Below are 16,248 nucleotides of genomic sequence, written 5' to 3'. Positions count from 1 at the left end.
TAAGGCCATGCTCAAAAAAATTATAATAGTCCTCCCTCATCTTAAATGGCAACAACCGCCACTGACACACACAGTGGTAAAGGAACTTCATAGACTCATTGTTGTGATTTAATGACACACATTAAAATAGTAAATACTCATTATCAATTCACATAAACAGTGCCATTGGTGTAGAATCATGTACCAATACAATACAAATCTTTCAGTAGTATCAGGGTTTAAGTGTTAAAAACTCAGAATTTAAACAGCTAGAACAAATGAAGTAGTACTACAGAACGGCAGGCTGCCTTTTGATTAAAACATACAACATGAAAGAACACATTCATAACATTCACATGGTGAGTGAATGTTATGAATGTGTAATTATTATAATTCTCATCGTCCATAGAAGTTATAATGCCTATATCAGACCTGGGTTCAAATACTTGAGAAATCCATTGAGCATTTGCTTGAGACTGCCAGATGGGCAAGGTTTTGCAGTTTTGGGACTTTTCTATTGGGTTATTAATCCAGGCAAGCTCAAACAGGCACAGATAAAGCATTTCAAATGATTTTGCAAATATTTGAAACCCATGCAGTTCTGGTCTATATGGGCATTTCTCTCAAGTGTGGGTAATCATTAGTTTACTTTAAATATAAAAAAACAGATCTGCACAAAAATTCTAACATTTTACACTGTGGCATTTACAAAAAAGAATTGTCTTGATTGGCGGGCTCTCTCTCACCTTCTAGGCTCAAGACCTGTGAAGAAACAATGGATATGTTATGTAATGCAACAATAGCTTACTGCCCATGCTTCTTTGAGATTGCATTTGTGTGTGCCAGACTGATGTCAAATACATTTGTCAAACAGCAAGCAAAATCAAGTGCACTTCAAATAATGTGTTTGACCCGGCTGTCTGGTGTTTGCCCATGTTTATCCCAAGATTCACAATGGCTGTCTAGACCACCTCTCTCTTTTCTAGTGCCAGCTCTGGCTAGTATGATTGGTTCCTTCCATCTTTTACCACTTCTATTCCTGAATACCAACCCTGATTGATGGTGCATTCAACTGCTGCATTTTCTTTTAGGAAATGTACCGTTTCTAGTTGTCAACGGACATGCTAGTTGTCACAACGGACATACCTTGAAAATGGAAATACGTATACGTCTCATTACCAAATCTCCTCTTGTCATTCCCTAGTCATCCCTAGTGGTTCCCTACCTCTCCTCTCCTTCCCAAATGTTCTGTAGTTATTCCAATAGAATACAATACTTGCTTTATTGGTCCATTGAGATTGAAAAATCCCAACCTGCCTCTGGAGAAATTAGGGGTAAAGTGCGTTACTCAAGGGCACAACAGCGGTATATAGCACATGGGATATTGAAGCCGGTAACCCTCCGGCTGTCGGTTCACCTCCCCACAGATGTCCCCCCGTCAAATGAGGGGTTCCTCCCCGTCAACACACTAACCTGGAGACTACCGCCAACAAGTAGTTCCCTACCTCTCCTCTCTTTCCCACACCACCTCTGACACTCGTGTTTGGTGTTGAAGCGGTTGTGGTTGCCCTCACAGCCCCCGTAGACAAACGGCCGGCACTCCCCGGAGCGGTGGTGGTAGTACCACAGCAGGACATACTCCCAACACCCCCCCTCTGACATGGGCTGCAGGCAGGGGTCAGGGGTCAAGTCTAAAGCAAAAGTAGAGATAATATAACCTGGTCACAGATTTATTTGTACCAAACATGACGATGACCGTAGGACCTAGACAGCACAAACAGATCTGGGACCAGGCTAATCACTAAATTATAGGAGTTAAGTATCAGAGTATTAAGAGAAGCTTTTCTGAGGCATGTTTGACAAGAGTGAACACATTCAAAAACACGTAGAATTAGGCATATTATCCTCAGTGAATAAAAATAATTTGTGGAAACCAGAGAAATAATGTTCATTGTGCTGTGATATCAAGCGTATGAGTCATTGTTAGATCATCCATGAATTAAGTGAAATATGTTATTGAATAGGTTTGTCTTTCAATGTGGGATACACATTCATTCATAAATTCTAGCGTGTGCACACACACACTTTGATCCGTGGACTAAAGTGTGGTCTTATCTTTGTGCCCCATACACTCCCTACTGCATTATAGCTGATATGAGAGAGAGATGGAGAGAGGGAGAGAGGGAGAGAGGGAGAGAGAGGGAGAGAGGGAGGGAGAGAGGGAGAGAGAGGGAGAGAGGGAGGGAGAGAGGGAGAGAGAGAGGGAGAGAGGGAGAGAGGGAGAGTGAAGTAGAGAGGGAGAGAGAGGGAGAGATAGGGAGAGAGAGGGAGAGAGAGAGAGAGAGAGAGAGAGAGAGAGAGAGAGAGAGAGAGAGAGAGAGAGAGAGAGAGAGAGAGAGAGAGGGAGAGAGGGAGAGAGGGAGAGAGGGAGAGAGAGAGAGAGAGAGAGAGAGAGAGAGAGAGAGAGAGAGAGAGAGAGAGAAAGAGCGAGAGAGAGAGAGAGAAAGAGAAAGAAAGAGTCCCACTCCCACTCCTCTAATCAACACACAGGGCCCTTGATAAATGTCAATTCTATGGGCCCTGGTCAAAAGTATTACACTATACAGGGAATGGAGTGCCATTTGGAATACAGCCCTGGTCTGCAGACTCGGCAATGACGCCACTTAAGTCTGTCCGACTGACATGGTCTCTCTTAGTGACTCTCTATAGGTTCATACTGGAGGATGAATAGGGAGATATGGAGGAAAGGGTTTATGACGAATAAGACTAATGAGAAATGGAAATGTCTATGAATGTCCGTTATCTCCGAGTCTGATGTTTGTCTGTGACTGATACATTTTGCATGTAAAATACACTGCATTTCCGAGGAGATTATGGAGTTTGTATTTTATTCTTATTTAACTATTTTTTATCAGGCAAATCAAGTCTGCTGTAATGGAATCAATGTAATACTCCCAAAAGTGAAAACCCCGCCCATCTGGCACTCCAGGCAAACTCAATTAAATGCTCAGAGTATCTGAAAGGATCTGATATTTTTGAACACAGGTCATGGGTCTATACCTGTACGTTAAGCTACATGTCACGATCCCGGACGGGTGATTACACATAACAACGGTGACATTGACATTGACAGGGGAAATGTTAGAGTGAGCCTTTGATTATTTCTGATCTCTTTGGTTCAAATAGGGATTCAAATGGGATGAGAAGCCCACTAGCCTAGGGCTGGCTAGGATAATGATCCATGAAACACTGTGTTTTGATGCCTTCTGTCTGCCCCTCTCTCTCTTTCCCTCTGTCTTTGTCCTCCTATTCTACTCACAGTAATAAACCACCCAGAATAGAGTCTAGCTTCAGGGTTGGGATCAACTCTGGAGGTTAGTAAGTAGATGAATATGATATTGAATTGGTCTAAGCGAGGGTCTCACCTAGGGACAAGGTTAGTGAAGGAAAAAATTACTGATTTTTATTTATTTATTAGGTCCTCAAATAGGTGAGGTATGACAATAAAAGACCTGCGTTTTGAAGTCGGTTTAATAATACTTTCCTGTGGATATTTGTCTTGAATTTCGACCCGAATAAGAACCAACCCCACAGACAATCGGCAGAGTAAGTTTTAATATGATTTTATTCAACATTCGTGACAGACAAGGGACGTTTAGGTTTTCTTCTGTGTAAAAATGTGTGGCTATGCTGTACTGGCAATGGAAAGCATCATCACATTGGGACCAGGGGCATATATGTGGTCAACAGCTTAGACCGCTACACCAGACTCTGGCAAAAACTGCTTTGAACCTTGACTTACCGGTAAGGTTGCCATAACCTGGGGTCCCCTCCTCTCGCAAGGGGACGGGGGGAGGAGTGTTTGATCCTACCAGCTCCTTTTCAAGTATTTCCTCTTCCTCTTCCATCTCATCCTCAGGTAGGCTGCGAGTTAGGATGGATACATGCTCGTCCGGCTCCCTCTCACTCAACATGCTCTCAGCATCCGGGTCCTTGGACTTCGCCACAAACTTCAAGTCCATCGCTGCAACAACCACAGACAGAATAGTCAGTGTTTCCCCTACCATTGAATAAACATGAGCCTGCCTTAAAGAGGTTTTTATTAGTTTCAATTGACAATTTCATAGCCAGGCATTCGCACCTCGCCCGGAAACTAATGGAGAAAAATAACTTTGAGTTATTACACGCATTTGATATGATATGTTGATACAAAACTAATGATATACTGTAGTGATGTTCTCTATCGATAATGCAACAATGCCTTTCTCCTCGAAGTTGTGGAGGTGTAAACTAAAGATGTGTTTGACCCTGTGGTTAAAGGGCCCTATGAGTTCTGGTGTGTGGCGTGATGGTTTATGAGTCTGGTGTTTGTGAATGACTCCGGTCGGTCACGGTGTCCCCTCTCTCAGCGGGCCATTCCACAGAGAGAGCACACCAGATGGCAGAACACACAGGGGTGCCATGCCGCAGCAGTGGGAGAATGTACATTTTAGAATGTAGAACAGACACACAGCCACACAGACCTGCATGCGCACATTACAACATAAACACTCACCACACTGGTTCACCACCTCTTGGTTGACCAGCTCCTTCACCTCCTCAGCCTGAGAACAGAGAGAGCAGAGTGCTGTCACTCTGCTTAGACCCTGTCTTCAACCAAGCTGTCTGTCAATACAAATATGTCTTGGACAAGGCAGGTGTCAAACGTGTATAAGTAAGATGCACTTACAGAGAGTCCAGGTTCCCCTTTCTCTCCCTTTAGTCCCTCGTTTCCAAGCTCTCCCTGGAAAAGACACAGTGGTTATTATCACAGCAATTATTACTGTCACCCAGCCTAGGGACAGTAACTCCCATTAGGTATTGATACATTAACAACAACATATGTGTGAGTGCTATCCTTTACAAAAAAACATTTCAGTTTTGAAACTGCAGTAAAAGTGCAGTAACTGCAGTCGACTGTGATATTTTGGACACAGTAATTGCAGAATAAGTACTGCAGTTGAACTGCAGTTCTACTGCACACTAACTGCAGTTATACTGCACTCTGACTGCAATAGTTTTTGGTAAGGGATGTGTCTGGTCTGGGAAGTAGCTTACACTGCCTCCTCTTTGTCCTGGAGTTCCAGGTGGTCCTGTCTGACAAGGCTTCCCTCTGCCTCTCCTGCCCCTCTCTCCCTGGGACAACAACACAGTAAAATTGAGAACGCACTTACTCACACAGGTGCTGTGCATGCTAGCAAGCCCACGTACATGTGCGCTCACAGGCACATGCACAAACAGGCAGGCACAGATAGGCACACACACAGACAGACACACTTACACACACACTCTCTCACATATAAATACAAACCGACAACTTCCTTCACTCTAAATTCCATTATACAAAAATTGTATACTATTATAAGAATGACACGTACTTCCCTACTACGTACTTCCCTACTACGTACTTCTCTACTACGTACTTCCCTACTACTACTTCTCTACTACGTACTTCCCTACTACGTACTTTCCTACTACATACTTCCCTACTACGTACTTCCCTACTACGTACTTCCCTACTACGTACTTCCCTACTACGTACTTCCCTACTGCATACTTCTCTACTACGTACTTCCCTACTACTACTTCTCTACTACGTACTTCCCTACTACGTACTTCCCTACTACGTACTTCCCTACTACTACTTCTCTACTACGTACTTCCCTACTACGTACTTCCCTACTACTACTTCTCTACTACGTACTTCCCTACTACATACTTCCCTACTACGTACTTTCCTACTACATACTTCCCTACTACGTACTTCCCTACTACGTACTTCCTTACTACGTACTTCCCTACTACGTACTTCCCTACTACGTACTTCCCTACTACGTACTTCCCTACTACTACTTCTCTACTACGTACTTCCCTACTACGTACTTCCCTACTACTACTTCTCTACTACGTACTTCCCTACTACATACTTCCCTACTACGTACTTTCCTACTACATACTTCCCTACTACGTACTTCCCTACTACGTACTTCCCTACTACGTACTTCCTTACTACGTACTTCCCTACTACGTACTTCCTTACTACGTACTTCCCTACTACGTACTTCCTTACTATGTACTTCCCTACTACGTACTTCCTTACTACGTACTTCCCTACTATGTACTTCCCTACTACGTACTTCCCTACTACTACTTTTCTACTACATACAGTGGGGGAAAAAAGTATTTAGTCAGCCACCAATTGTGCAAGTTCTCCCACTTAAAAAGATGAGAGAGGCCTGTAATTTTCATCATAGGTACACGTCAACTATGACAGACAAATTGAGGAAAGAAAATCCAGAAAATCTGGATTTTTAATGAATTTATTTGCAAATTATGGTGGAAAATAAGTATTTGGTCACCTACAAACAAGCAAGATTTCTAGCTCTCACAGACCTGTAACTTCTTCTTTAAGAGGCTCCTCTGTCCTCCACTCGTTACCTGTTTTAATGGCACCTGTTTGAACTTGTTATCAGTATAAAAGACACCTGTCCACAACCTCAAACAGTCACACTCCAAACTCCACTATAGCCAAGACCAAAGAGCTGTCAAAGGACACCAGAAACAAAATTGTAGACCTGCACCAGGCTGGGAAGACTGAATCTGCAAAAGGTAAGCAGCTTGGTTTGAAGAAATCAACTGTGGGAGCAATTATTAGGAAATGGAAGACATACAAGACCACTGATAATCTCCCTCGATCTGGGGCTCCACGCAAGATCTCACCCCATGGGGTCAAAATGATCACAAGAACGGTGAGCAAAAATCCCAGAACCACAAGGGGGGACCTAGTGAATGACCTGCAGAGAGCTGGGACCAAAGTAACAAAGCCTACCATCAGTAACACACTACGCCGCCAGGGACTCAAATCCTGCAGTGCCAGACGTGTCCCCCTGCTTAAGCCAGTACATGTCCAGGCCCGTCTGAAGTTTGCTAGAGTGCATTTGGATGATCCAGAAGAGGATTGGGAGAATGTCATATGGTCAGATGAAACCAAAATATAACTTTTTGGTAAAAACTCAACTCGTCGTGTTTTTGAGGACAAAGAATGCTGAGTTGCATCCAAAGAACACCATACCTACTGTGAAGCATGGGGGTGGAAACATCATGCTTTGGGGCTGTTTTTCTGCAAAGGGACCAGGACGACTGATCCGTGTAAAGGAAAGAATGAATGGGGCCATGTATCGTGAGATTTTGAGTGAAAACCTCCTTCCATCAGCAAGGGCATTGAAGATGAAACGTGGCTGGGTCTTTCAGCATGACAATGATCCCAAACACACCGCCCGGGCAACGAAGGAGTGGCTTCGTAAGAAGCATTTCAAGGTCCTGGAGTGGCCTAGCCAGTCTCCAGATCTCAACCCCATAGAAAATCTTTGGAGGGAGTTGAAAGTCCGTGTTGCCCAGCGACAGCCCCAAAACATCACTGCTCTAGAGGAGATCTGCATGGAGGAATGGGCCAAAATACCAGCAACAGTGTGTGAAAACCTTGTGAAGACTTACAGAAAACATTTGACCTGTGTCATTGCCAACAAAGGGTATATAACAAAGTATTGAGAAACTTTTGTTATTGACCAAATACTTATTTTCCACCATAATTTGCAAATAAATTCATTAAAAATCCTACAATGTGATTTTCTGGATTTTTTTTCCTCATTTTGTCTGTCATAGTTGACGTGTACCTATGATGAAAATTACAGGCCTGTCTCATCTTTTTAAGTGGGAGAACTTGCACAATTGGTGGCTGACTAAATACTTTTTTTCCCCACTGTACTTCCTTACAACGTACTTCCTTACTACGTAGTTGCCTAACTAAAGCTCAACCCGATCATTAGGCTTACCTTGCCTCACTAGTTATCCTATAAATATCTAACACATCCAGATGTTTTGTGATGAAACGTCCCCTTGGAACATTCTCATTACATCCTCTCCATCCCTTCTCTCCTATCAACATCAAGAGGCTACTAATTGTGGCTGAAAGGAGTTATTAACATAGAGGTTTGGATAGCGTTCCCGCCGCATCAGAAATTAGACCAATTTCTGTGTCTTAATTATGCCTCTATTCTCTTCCTTCCTATGCGTTGCTATACATAGGAATGTAGTCTCCTGCCTGTCTATCTATCTGACAGCCATTCTGCTAGGTGGACAATGTGCCTGCTGTAATCAGGCTTGTTTCATCTCATCATGACGTTGTGTGGTTCTTTTTTTATTGTTGTAACTTTTGTGGAAAGTGGATTTTTTAAGGTGCACTGTGACTGGGCAAAACTGGGTTCTGGGGTTGGTTGGGCTGGGGTTGTTATTGTTGTTGTTGTTGTTGTTGTTGTTGTTATGCATGCATGAAGGACATAGACAGACAGGCTTACATACAGACAGACAGACAGACAGACAGACAGACGGAGACAGACACATACACAGACATACACAGACAGACTGTCACACCCTGGCTAATGGACTCTATTTGTTGAGCCAGAGTGTGTTTGTTCTATGTGGTTATGTCTATGTTGGGGGTTCTAGTTAGTCTGTTTCTATGTTTGACTGAGTGACTCCCAATCAGAGGCAACGAGTGTCAGCTGTGTGCTGGTTGTCTCTGATTGGGAGCCATATTTAACTGTCTGTGTTTCACTTTGTGTTTGTGGGTTTTTGTTCCGTGTTCGGTCAGTGTCACCGTGGACTTCACGAGTCGTGTATTTGTTTTGTTTGGTGTGCTTTTTATCGCTGTCGATAATAAAGATCACCATGTTCGTGCAACACGCTGCGTATTGGTCTACTCACTCCTACGACGATCGTGACAGAAAAACCCACCAAAACGGGACCAAGCAGTGTGAAGAGGAGAGAGGAAGGACCTGGGATCAGTGGAGTAGGAGTTTCGACTGGGCCCCGCTAAGTGAAGAGAAGAGGGGCTGGTCTATGGAGCAGTGGATTAAAAGTCTCGACTGGGCCAAGCCAAGTGAAGAGCAGAGAGGTTGGACTTGGAAGCAGTGGGGTGAGAGTCTGGCGAGAACTAGGGAGGCCTGGTCCACGGGGAGGAGAGAACCCCAGAAAATTTTTAGGGGGGGGGCTCACGACGTGGAAGACGGGGCAGCAGGAGGCCGCGATGGAGCGGTCCAGCGGGTGTGCAGAGGAGGCCGCCAGGTTAAGGGGGCCACTGGTCACAGAGGAGAGGGAAAGTGTGGAGGCACGGCGAGAGGTACTGCGGTGTGTTACCAGTCCGGTCCGGCCCGTTCCTGATCCCTGCGTAGGGCCAGTGGTGTGTGTCCCCAGTACGGTCCGGCCTGTTCCTGTTCCTCGCATCGAGCCTGTGGTGCGTGTCGTCAGCCCGGCCCGGCCTGTTCCTGCTTCCCGCACCGAGCCTATGGTGCGCGTCGCCAGCCCGGCCCGGCCTGTTCCTGCTCCACGCACCAAGCCTACGGTGTGCGTCGCCCGGCCTGTTCCTGCTCCACGCACCAAACCTACGGTGTGCGTCGTCAGCCCGGCCCGGCCTGTTCCTGCCACTCGCACCAAACCTACGGTGTGCGTCGCCAGCCCGGCCCGGCCTGTTCCTGCCACTCGCACCAAACCTACGGTGCGCGTCGCCAGCCCGGCCCGGCCTGTTCCTGCCACTCGCACCAAACAGACGGTGCGCGTCGCCAGCCCGGCCCGGCCTGTTCCTGCCACTCGCACCAAGCCAGGGGTGCGAGTCGCCAGCCCGGCCCGGCCTGTTCCTGCCACTCGCACCAAGCCAGGGGTGCGAGTCGTCAGCCTGGTCCAGCCTGTTCCTGCCACTCGCACCAAGCCAGGGGTGCGAGTCGTCAGCCTGGTCCAGAACGTTCCTGCTACTCGCACCAAGCCAGGGGGTGCGAGTCGTCAGTCCGGTGAGGCCCGTTCCGGCTCCACGCACCAAGCCAGGGGTGCGAGTCGTCAGTCCGGTGAGGCCCGTTCCGGCTCCACGCACAAAGCCAGGGGTGCGAGTCGTCAGCCCGGTCCGGCCCGTGGCTGCTCCACGCACCAGGCCAGGGGTGCGCATCGTCAGCCAGGTCCGGTCCTTTCCTGCCTCGCGCGCCAAGCCAGGGGTGCGCGTCGTCTGTCCAGCACAACCCGTGCCTGGGTCACCGGTGCCTAATCAGGTACCGGTCAACGGCTCCACAACGGAGCTGAAGCTAGCCGCTCCTGCTACGTCCAGGTCAGCTCCAGCCAGCGGGACCAGACCGGACCAGGGGGCGCTATGGGGGTTTATTGGAGGGTGGTGGGCAAGCCCGGAGCCAGAACCGCCGCCGAGGAGGTATGCCCACCCAGCCCTCCCTGTTTTGCGTTTTTGAGGCGCGGTCGCAGTCCGCGCCTTTAGGGGAGTACTGTCACACCCTGGCTAATGGACTCTATTTGTTGAGCCAGAGTGTGTTTGTTCTATGTGGTTATGTCTATGTTGGGGGTTCTAGTTAGTCTGTTTCTATGTTTGACTGAGTGACTCCCAATCAGAGGCAACGAGTGTCAGCTGTGTGCTGGTTGTCTCTGATTGGGAGCCATATTTAACTGTCTGTGTTTCACTTTGTGTTTGTGGGTTTTTGTTCCGTGTTCGGTCAGTGTCACCGTGGACTTCACGAGTCGTGTATTTGTTTTGTTTAGTGTGCTTTTTATCGCTGTCGATAATAAAGATCACCATGTTCGTGCAACACGCTGCGTATTGGTCTACTCACTCCTACGACGATCGTGACACAGACACACAGACACACTGACACACAGACACACAGACACACGAACAGACACACAGAGTACACACAAAATTGTGCTTCCATGACACCAATATACAATAGGTTACCGGAAGCAAGGTTACTATAGTTCGATGATTTAAGATTTGTTTTTTATTTCTATTCGTTTTTAGATTATTATTTTTTAATTCAGTTTAGTTTCAGTTAGTTTTCAGACTTGATTGACTAGTTTTTATTTAATTTCAGTTTGATAAAAACCTTTCTATGTCGTTTTCAGATGATTTCGTTTCAGTTTTAGTGTTAGGGACAGAAAGTGGCCAATGGGAGGCTAGCCATTAGGCCTATAGTTCGTTTTTTTGGGATGTCACTTTTTGCCACTGGGGGGCAGTAAGATGATGGGCCAGGACCATAGACTTGGATAAACATAACATCCCTGTCACGGTTTCGGCCGAGGCTGCCTCTCTTCCTTGTTCGGGCAGGCTTCGGCGTTCGTTGTCTCCGGAATACTAGCTGCCACCGTTGCATGTTTCTATGTTCGTTTGCTTTTGTCTGTTTGTTGTGACACCTGTTCTCGTTTAGTGTAATTAGTGTCCTATAAGTTTCTCGTTGTGTTTGTCTAGTGTTGTGTGTGATTGATTTTCTGTCGTGTGTTGTGCTTGTATATATATTACTTATTCGCTCGGTTGAGCTTTACTCCACTGGTTTGGAGCGTTTACGCACATGGTTTGTGCGCCTTTTGTTTTTGTCGCCTTCGTGCGTAGTTTCGCCTGCGGGCCAGTGTGTTCGATTTTTCCCTTGTTGGGAATTACACTAAAGTCTTTTGGACTATACTTCGGTGTCCTGCGCTTGATTCCTCCACTACACCCACCTACAGCATTCCTGACAGAATCACACACCTTCTAGAATGGAATCAGCAGGAGCCGCAGCAGCCCAGGCGACACTGGAGGAAAAGGTCAGTGAACAGAGTGACCAGATCCTGCAGATGGGGTCCGCACTGCAGGAGGTGATCACCACCATCCGAGGCTGGGGGACTCCTCCACCGCCATCCTCTCTGCCAGCACCATCGGCAAGTCCGCCCATTCCCGCTCCGGAACCCAGAGGAGTTCGACTCTCGCTCCCGAGGGCCTACGATGGGACCGCGGCCGGGTGTCAGGGATTCCTTCTCCAGGTGGAGCTGTACCTGGCCACCGTGCACCCGGCGCCCTCGGGACATGAGAGCGTGTCCGCCCTGATCTCCTGCCTTTCCGGGAAGGCGTTGGAATGGGCCAACGCAGAGTGGAGGAGGATCGACGCGGACACCATCACCTACGACGAGTTCTCCCGCCGCTTCAAGGCGGTGTTTGACCATCCCCCGGAGGGGAAAGCGGCGGGGGAGCGTCTGGTCTTCCTCCGGCAGGGGAGGAGGAGTGCCCAGGAGTTCGCCCTAGAATTCCATACTCTAGCAGGGGATGCAGGGTGGAATGAGCGGGCTCTCATCGATCACTACAGATGTAGTCTACGCGAGGACGTCCATCTGGAGCTGGCCTGTAGGGACACCAGCCTCTCGTTCGACCAGTTGGTCGACATGTCCATCAGGCTGGATAACCTGCTAGCTACCCGCGGACGTTCCGAGGGGGGTCCGTCCATTTCACCCTCCAGCGCCTCCGAGCCGTGCCCCATGGAGCTCGGGGGCGCTGGCGCTAGAGAGAGGAGGGGTCGGCTTACGAGGGGGTCCATCTCCTGCACCAACTGTGGTCGGGGAGGACACACCGCGGCTAGGTGCTGGGGATGGCCTCCTAGGGGAGAGGACGACAGGTCCCGCACTGGGGAGTCCTTCCAGGTGAGTAGGCGCCCCACTCACCCAGAGCTCTCTGTTGCACATTTCTGTATACCTGTGCGTTTTCCACAGGTAGCACCTCATTCCCAGCATAAGGCGCTGGTAGATTCAGGCGCGGCTGGGAATTTTGTTGATAAGAAGTTTTGTTTAGCCTTAGGGATTCCCCTTCTCCCTGTTGACGTCCCTTTCCCCGTTCATGCCCTAGATAGCCGTCCGTTGGGTGCAGGCTTGATCAGGGAGGTCACTGCGCCACTTAGGATGTGTGCGCAGGGGGGTCATCAGGAGATGATTCAGCTATTTCTGATCGACTCGCCTGCGTATCCGGTGGTGCTGGGCATGCCCTGGTTGAGTACCCATAACCCATCGATTTCGTGGCAGGAGAGGGCTCTGATGGAGTGGTCTGCCCAGTGTGTGGGTCGATGTTTGGGCGTTTCCGTAGGGGCTACCTCGGTGGAGAGTCCAAACCAGGTGCCCGCATTGCACGTTCCCCCCTGAGTATGGGGATTTGGCTATTGCGTTTAGTAAGTCGAGGGCGACGCAGTTGCCGCCCCATAGGCAGGGAGATTGTGCGATAGACCTCCAGGCAGGAGCTGCGCTCCCACGGAGCCATGTGTATCCTCTGTCTCAGGAGGAGAAGAAAGCTATGGAGACTTACATAGACGAATCTCTGAGACAAGGATACATACGGCCTTCCACTTCCCCTGCGTCCTCGAGTTTCTTTTTGTGAAGAAAAAGGATGGTGGTTTACGCCCGTGCATCGATTACCGTGGTCTCAATCAGATCACGGTGAAGTACAGTTATCCACTCCCGCTGATTGCGACCATGACTGAGTCATTGCATGGGGCACGTTTCTTCACTAAATTAGATCTCAGGAGCGCGTACAACTTGGTGCGCATCAGGGAGGGCGATGAATGGAAGACAGCCTTTAGTACCACCTCGGGCCATTACGAGTATCTTGTCATGCCATACGGGTTGATGAACGCTCCGTCAGTTTTCCAATCATTCGTGGATGAGATCTTCAGGGACATGCAGGGGCAGGGGGTGGTTGTGTACATAGATGACATTCTCGTGTACTCACCTACCCGAGTCGAGCATGTGGCCCTGGTGCGCAGAGTGTTGCGGAGGCTGGTGGAGCACGACCTGTATGTGAAGGCAGAGAAGTGTCTGTTTTTCCAGGAGTCGGTCTCCTTTTTGGGGTATCAGTTGTCTGCGTCAGGGGTGAAGATGGAGGTAGACCGGGTGTCAGCCGTGCGTAATTGGCAAACACCAACCACTGTGAAGGAGGTGCAGCAGTTTTTGGGGTTTGCGAATTACTACCGGAGGTTTATCCGGGGTTTTGGACAGGTGGCAGCTCCCATCACGTCTCTGTTGAAGGGGGGTCCGGTGCGTCTGCAGTGGTCTGCTGAGGCGGACAGGGCGTTTGGGAGGCTGAAGGACCTGTTTACCTTGGCCCCGGTGCTGGCGCATCCGGATCCCTCTTTGCCATTTCAGGTAGAGGTGGACGCGTCAGAGGCCGGTATAGGAGCCGTGCTTTCACAACGGTCAGGCGCGCCACCTAAACTCCGCCCCTGTGCTTTTTATTCCAAGAAGCTCAGTCCGGCGGAGCGAAACTATGACGTAGGGGACAGGGAGCTGTTAGCCGTGGTACAGGCCCTAAAAGTGTGGAGGCACTGGCTTGAGGGGGCTCAACACCCTTTCCTCATTTTGACGGACCACCGTAACCTGGAGTACATCCGGGCAGCGAGGAGGCTGAACCCTCGCCAGGCAAGATGGAATATGTTTTTGACCCGGTTTACATTTAAGATCACGTACATCCCTGGGTCACAGAACGGTAAGGCAGATGCGCTGTCTCGGCGATATGACACGGAGGAGAGGTCCGTGGAGCCCACTCCCATACTGCCGGAGTCGTGTCTGGTGGCACCGGTAGTGTGGGAGGTCGATGCTGAGCTCGAGCGGGCGTTACGCACCGACCCTAGTCCACCGCAATGCCCGGAGGGTCGGAAGTACGTTCCGCTCAAGGTTCGGGATCGATTGATCTATTGGGCTCACACGTCACCCTCCTCTGGACACCCTGGTATCGGCCGGACAGTGCACTGTCTTAGTGCCAAGTACTGGTGGCCCACGTTGGCAAGGGATGTGAGGGTTTATGTTTCCTCCTGCTCGGTGTGCGCCCAGTGTAAGGCGCCTAGACATCTGCCTAGGGGTAAGTTACTACCCCTGCCCGTTCCACAACGACCATGGTCCCACCTCTCGGTGGATTTCCTTACTGACCTTCCTCCTTCACAGGGGAATACCACTATACTGGTCGTTGTGGACCGGTTTTCTAAGGCCTGTCGTTTGCTCCCCATGCCGGGCCTTCCTACTGCCCTGCAAACTGCCGAAGCACTATTCACCCATGTGTTCCGGCACTACGGGGTACCCGAGGATATTGTGTCTGATCGAGGTCCCCAATTTACCTCCAGGGTCTGGAGAGCCTTTATGGAGCGGTTGGGGGTCTCGGTGAGCCTCACCTCGGGTTACCACCCGGAGAGTAATGGGCAGGTGGAACGCGTGAACCAGGATGTGGGTAGGTTTCTTAGAACATACTGCCAGGACCGGCCGGAGGAGTGGGCAGAGTACGTTCCCTGGGCCGAGATGGCCCAGAATTCCCTACGCCATTCCTCCACTAACCTAACCCCTTTCCAATGTGTGTTAGGTTACCAGCCGGTTCTGGCACCTTGGCAGCAGAGCCAGATCGAGGCTCCTGCAGTGGATGAGTGGGCGCGGCGCTCGGAGGAGACATGGAACGCTGCACACGTCCACCTGCAGCGGGCCCTCCGTCGTCATAAGGCGAGCGCCGATCTCCACCGCAGTGAGGGACCGGTGTACGCACCTGGTGATCGAGTCTGGCTCTCTACCAGAAACCTGCCCCTCCGCCTGCCCTGTCGGAAACTGGGTCGGCGGTTTGTAGGGCCATTTAAAGTCCTGAGAAGGTTGAACGAGGTGTGTTACAAATTACAACTACCTGTTGAATATAAAAGTATTAACCCCTCGTTCCATGTGTCTCTTCTCAGGCCGGTGGTAGCTGGCCCACTCCAAGAAAGTGAGATCAGGGAGACTCCTCCGCCCCCATTGGACATCGAGGGGGCACCGGCGTACTCCGTGAGGTCCATCTTGAATTCGAGACGTCGGATGGGGGGGTCTCCAATATCTAGTGGAGTGGGAGGGGTACGGTCCGGAGGAACGGTGCTGGGTGCCGAGGAGAGACATTTTGGACCCGTCTCTCCTGACGGAATTCCATCGTGGGCACCCGACGCACCCTGCTCCGCGTCCTCCTGGTCGTCCTCGAGGCCGGAGTCGGCGCACGTCTGGAGCCGCGCGTCAAGGGGGGGGGTACTGTCACGGTTTCGGCCGAGGCTGCCTCTCTTCCTTGTTCGGGCAGGCTTCGGCGTTCGTTGTCTCCGGAATACTAGCTGCCACCGTTGCATGTTTCTATGTTCGTTTGCTTTTGTCTGTTTGTTGTGACACCTGTTCTCGTTTAGTGTAATTAGTGTCCTATAAGTTTCTCGTTGTGTTTGTCTAGTGTTGTGTGTGATTGATTTTCTGTCGTGTGTTGTGCTTGTATATATATTACTTATTCGCTCGGTTGAGCTTTACTCCACTGGTTTGGAGCGTTTACGCACATGGTTTGTGCGCCTTTTGTTTTTGTCGCCTTCGTGCGTAGTTTCGCCTGCGGGCCAGTGTGTTCGATTTTTCCCTTGT

The 16,248-nt window shown here is 49.5% G+C and overlaps 1 protein-coding gene across 1 annotated transcript in view; it reads right to left on the bottom strand.

The window, feature by feature from the left end:
- Positions 1–100: 100 nt before the first annotated feature.
- Positions 101–16,248, bottom strand: part of LOC121548155 (collagen alpha-1(VII) chain-like) — a 95,506-nt gene continuing 79,358 nt past the window's right edge. Inside the window, exons 98-103 of the mRNA XM_045225413.1 lie at positions 5,077–5,154; positions 4,709–4,762; positions 4,535–4,583; positions 3,782–4,003; positions 1,485–1,670; positions 101–741 (exon numbers count right to left, since the gene is read on the bottom strand). Coding sequence (XP_045081348.1) covers positions 722–741; positions 1,485–1,670; positions 3,782–4,003; positions 4,535–4,583; positions 4,709–4,762; positions 5,077–5,154 — 609 coding nt within the window. The 3' untranslated portion in view covers positions 101–721. The remainder of the gene's footprint in view (positions 742–1,484; positions 1,671–3,781; positions 4,004–4,534; positions 4,584–4,708; positions 4,763–5,076; positions 5,155–16,248) is intronic.

This window comes from Coregonus clupeaformis, chromosome 2 (assembly GCF_020615455.1).
Source record: "Coregonus clupeaformis isolate EN_2021a chromosome 2, ASM2061545v1, whole genome shotgun sequence".
Lineage (NCBI taxonomy): Eukaryota > Metazoa > Chordata > Actinopteri > Salmoniformes > Salmonidae > Coregonus > Coregonus clupeaformis.
Note: the sequence above shows the minus strand (reverse complement) of the source record. Positions and strands in the feature narration are given on the sequence as shown.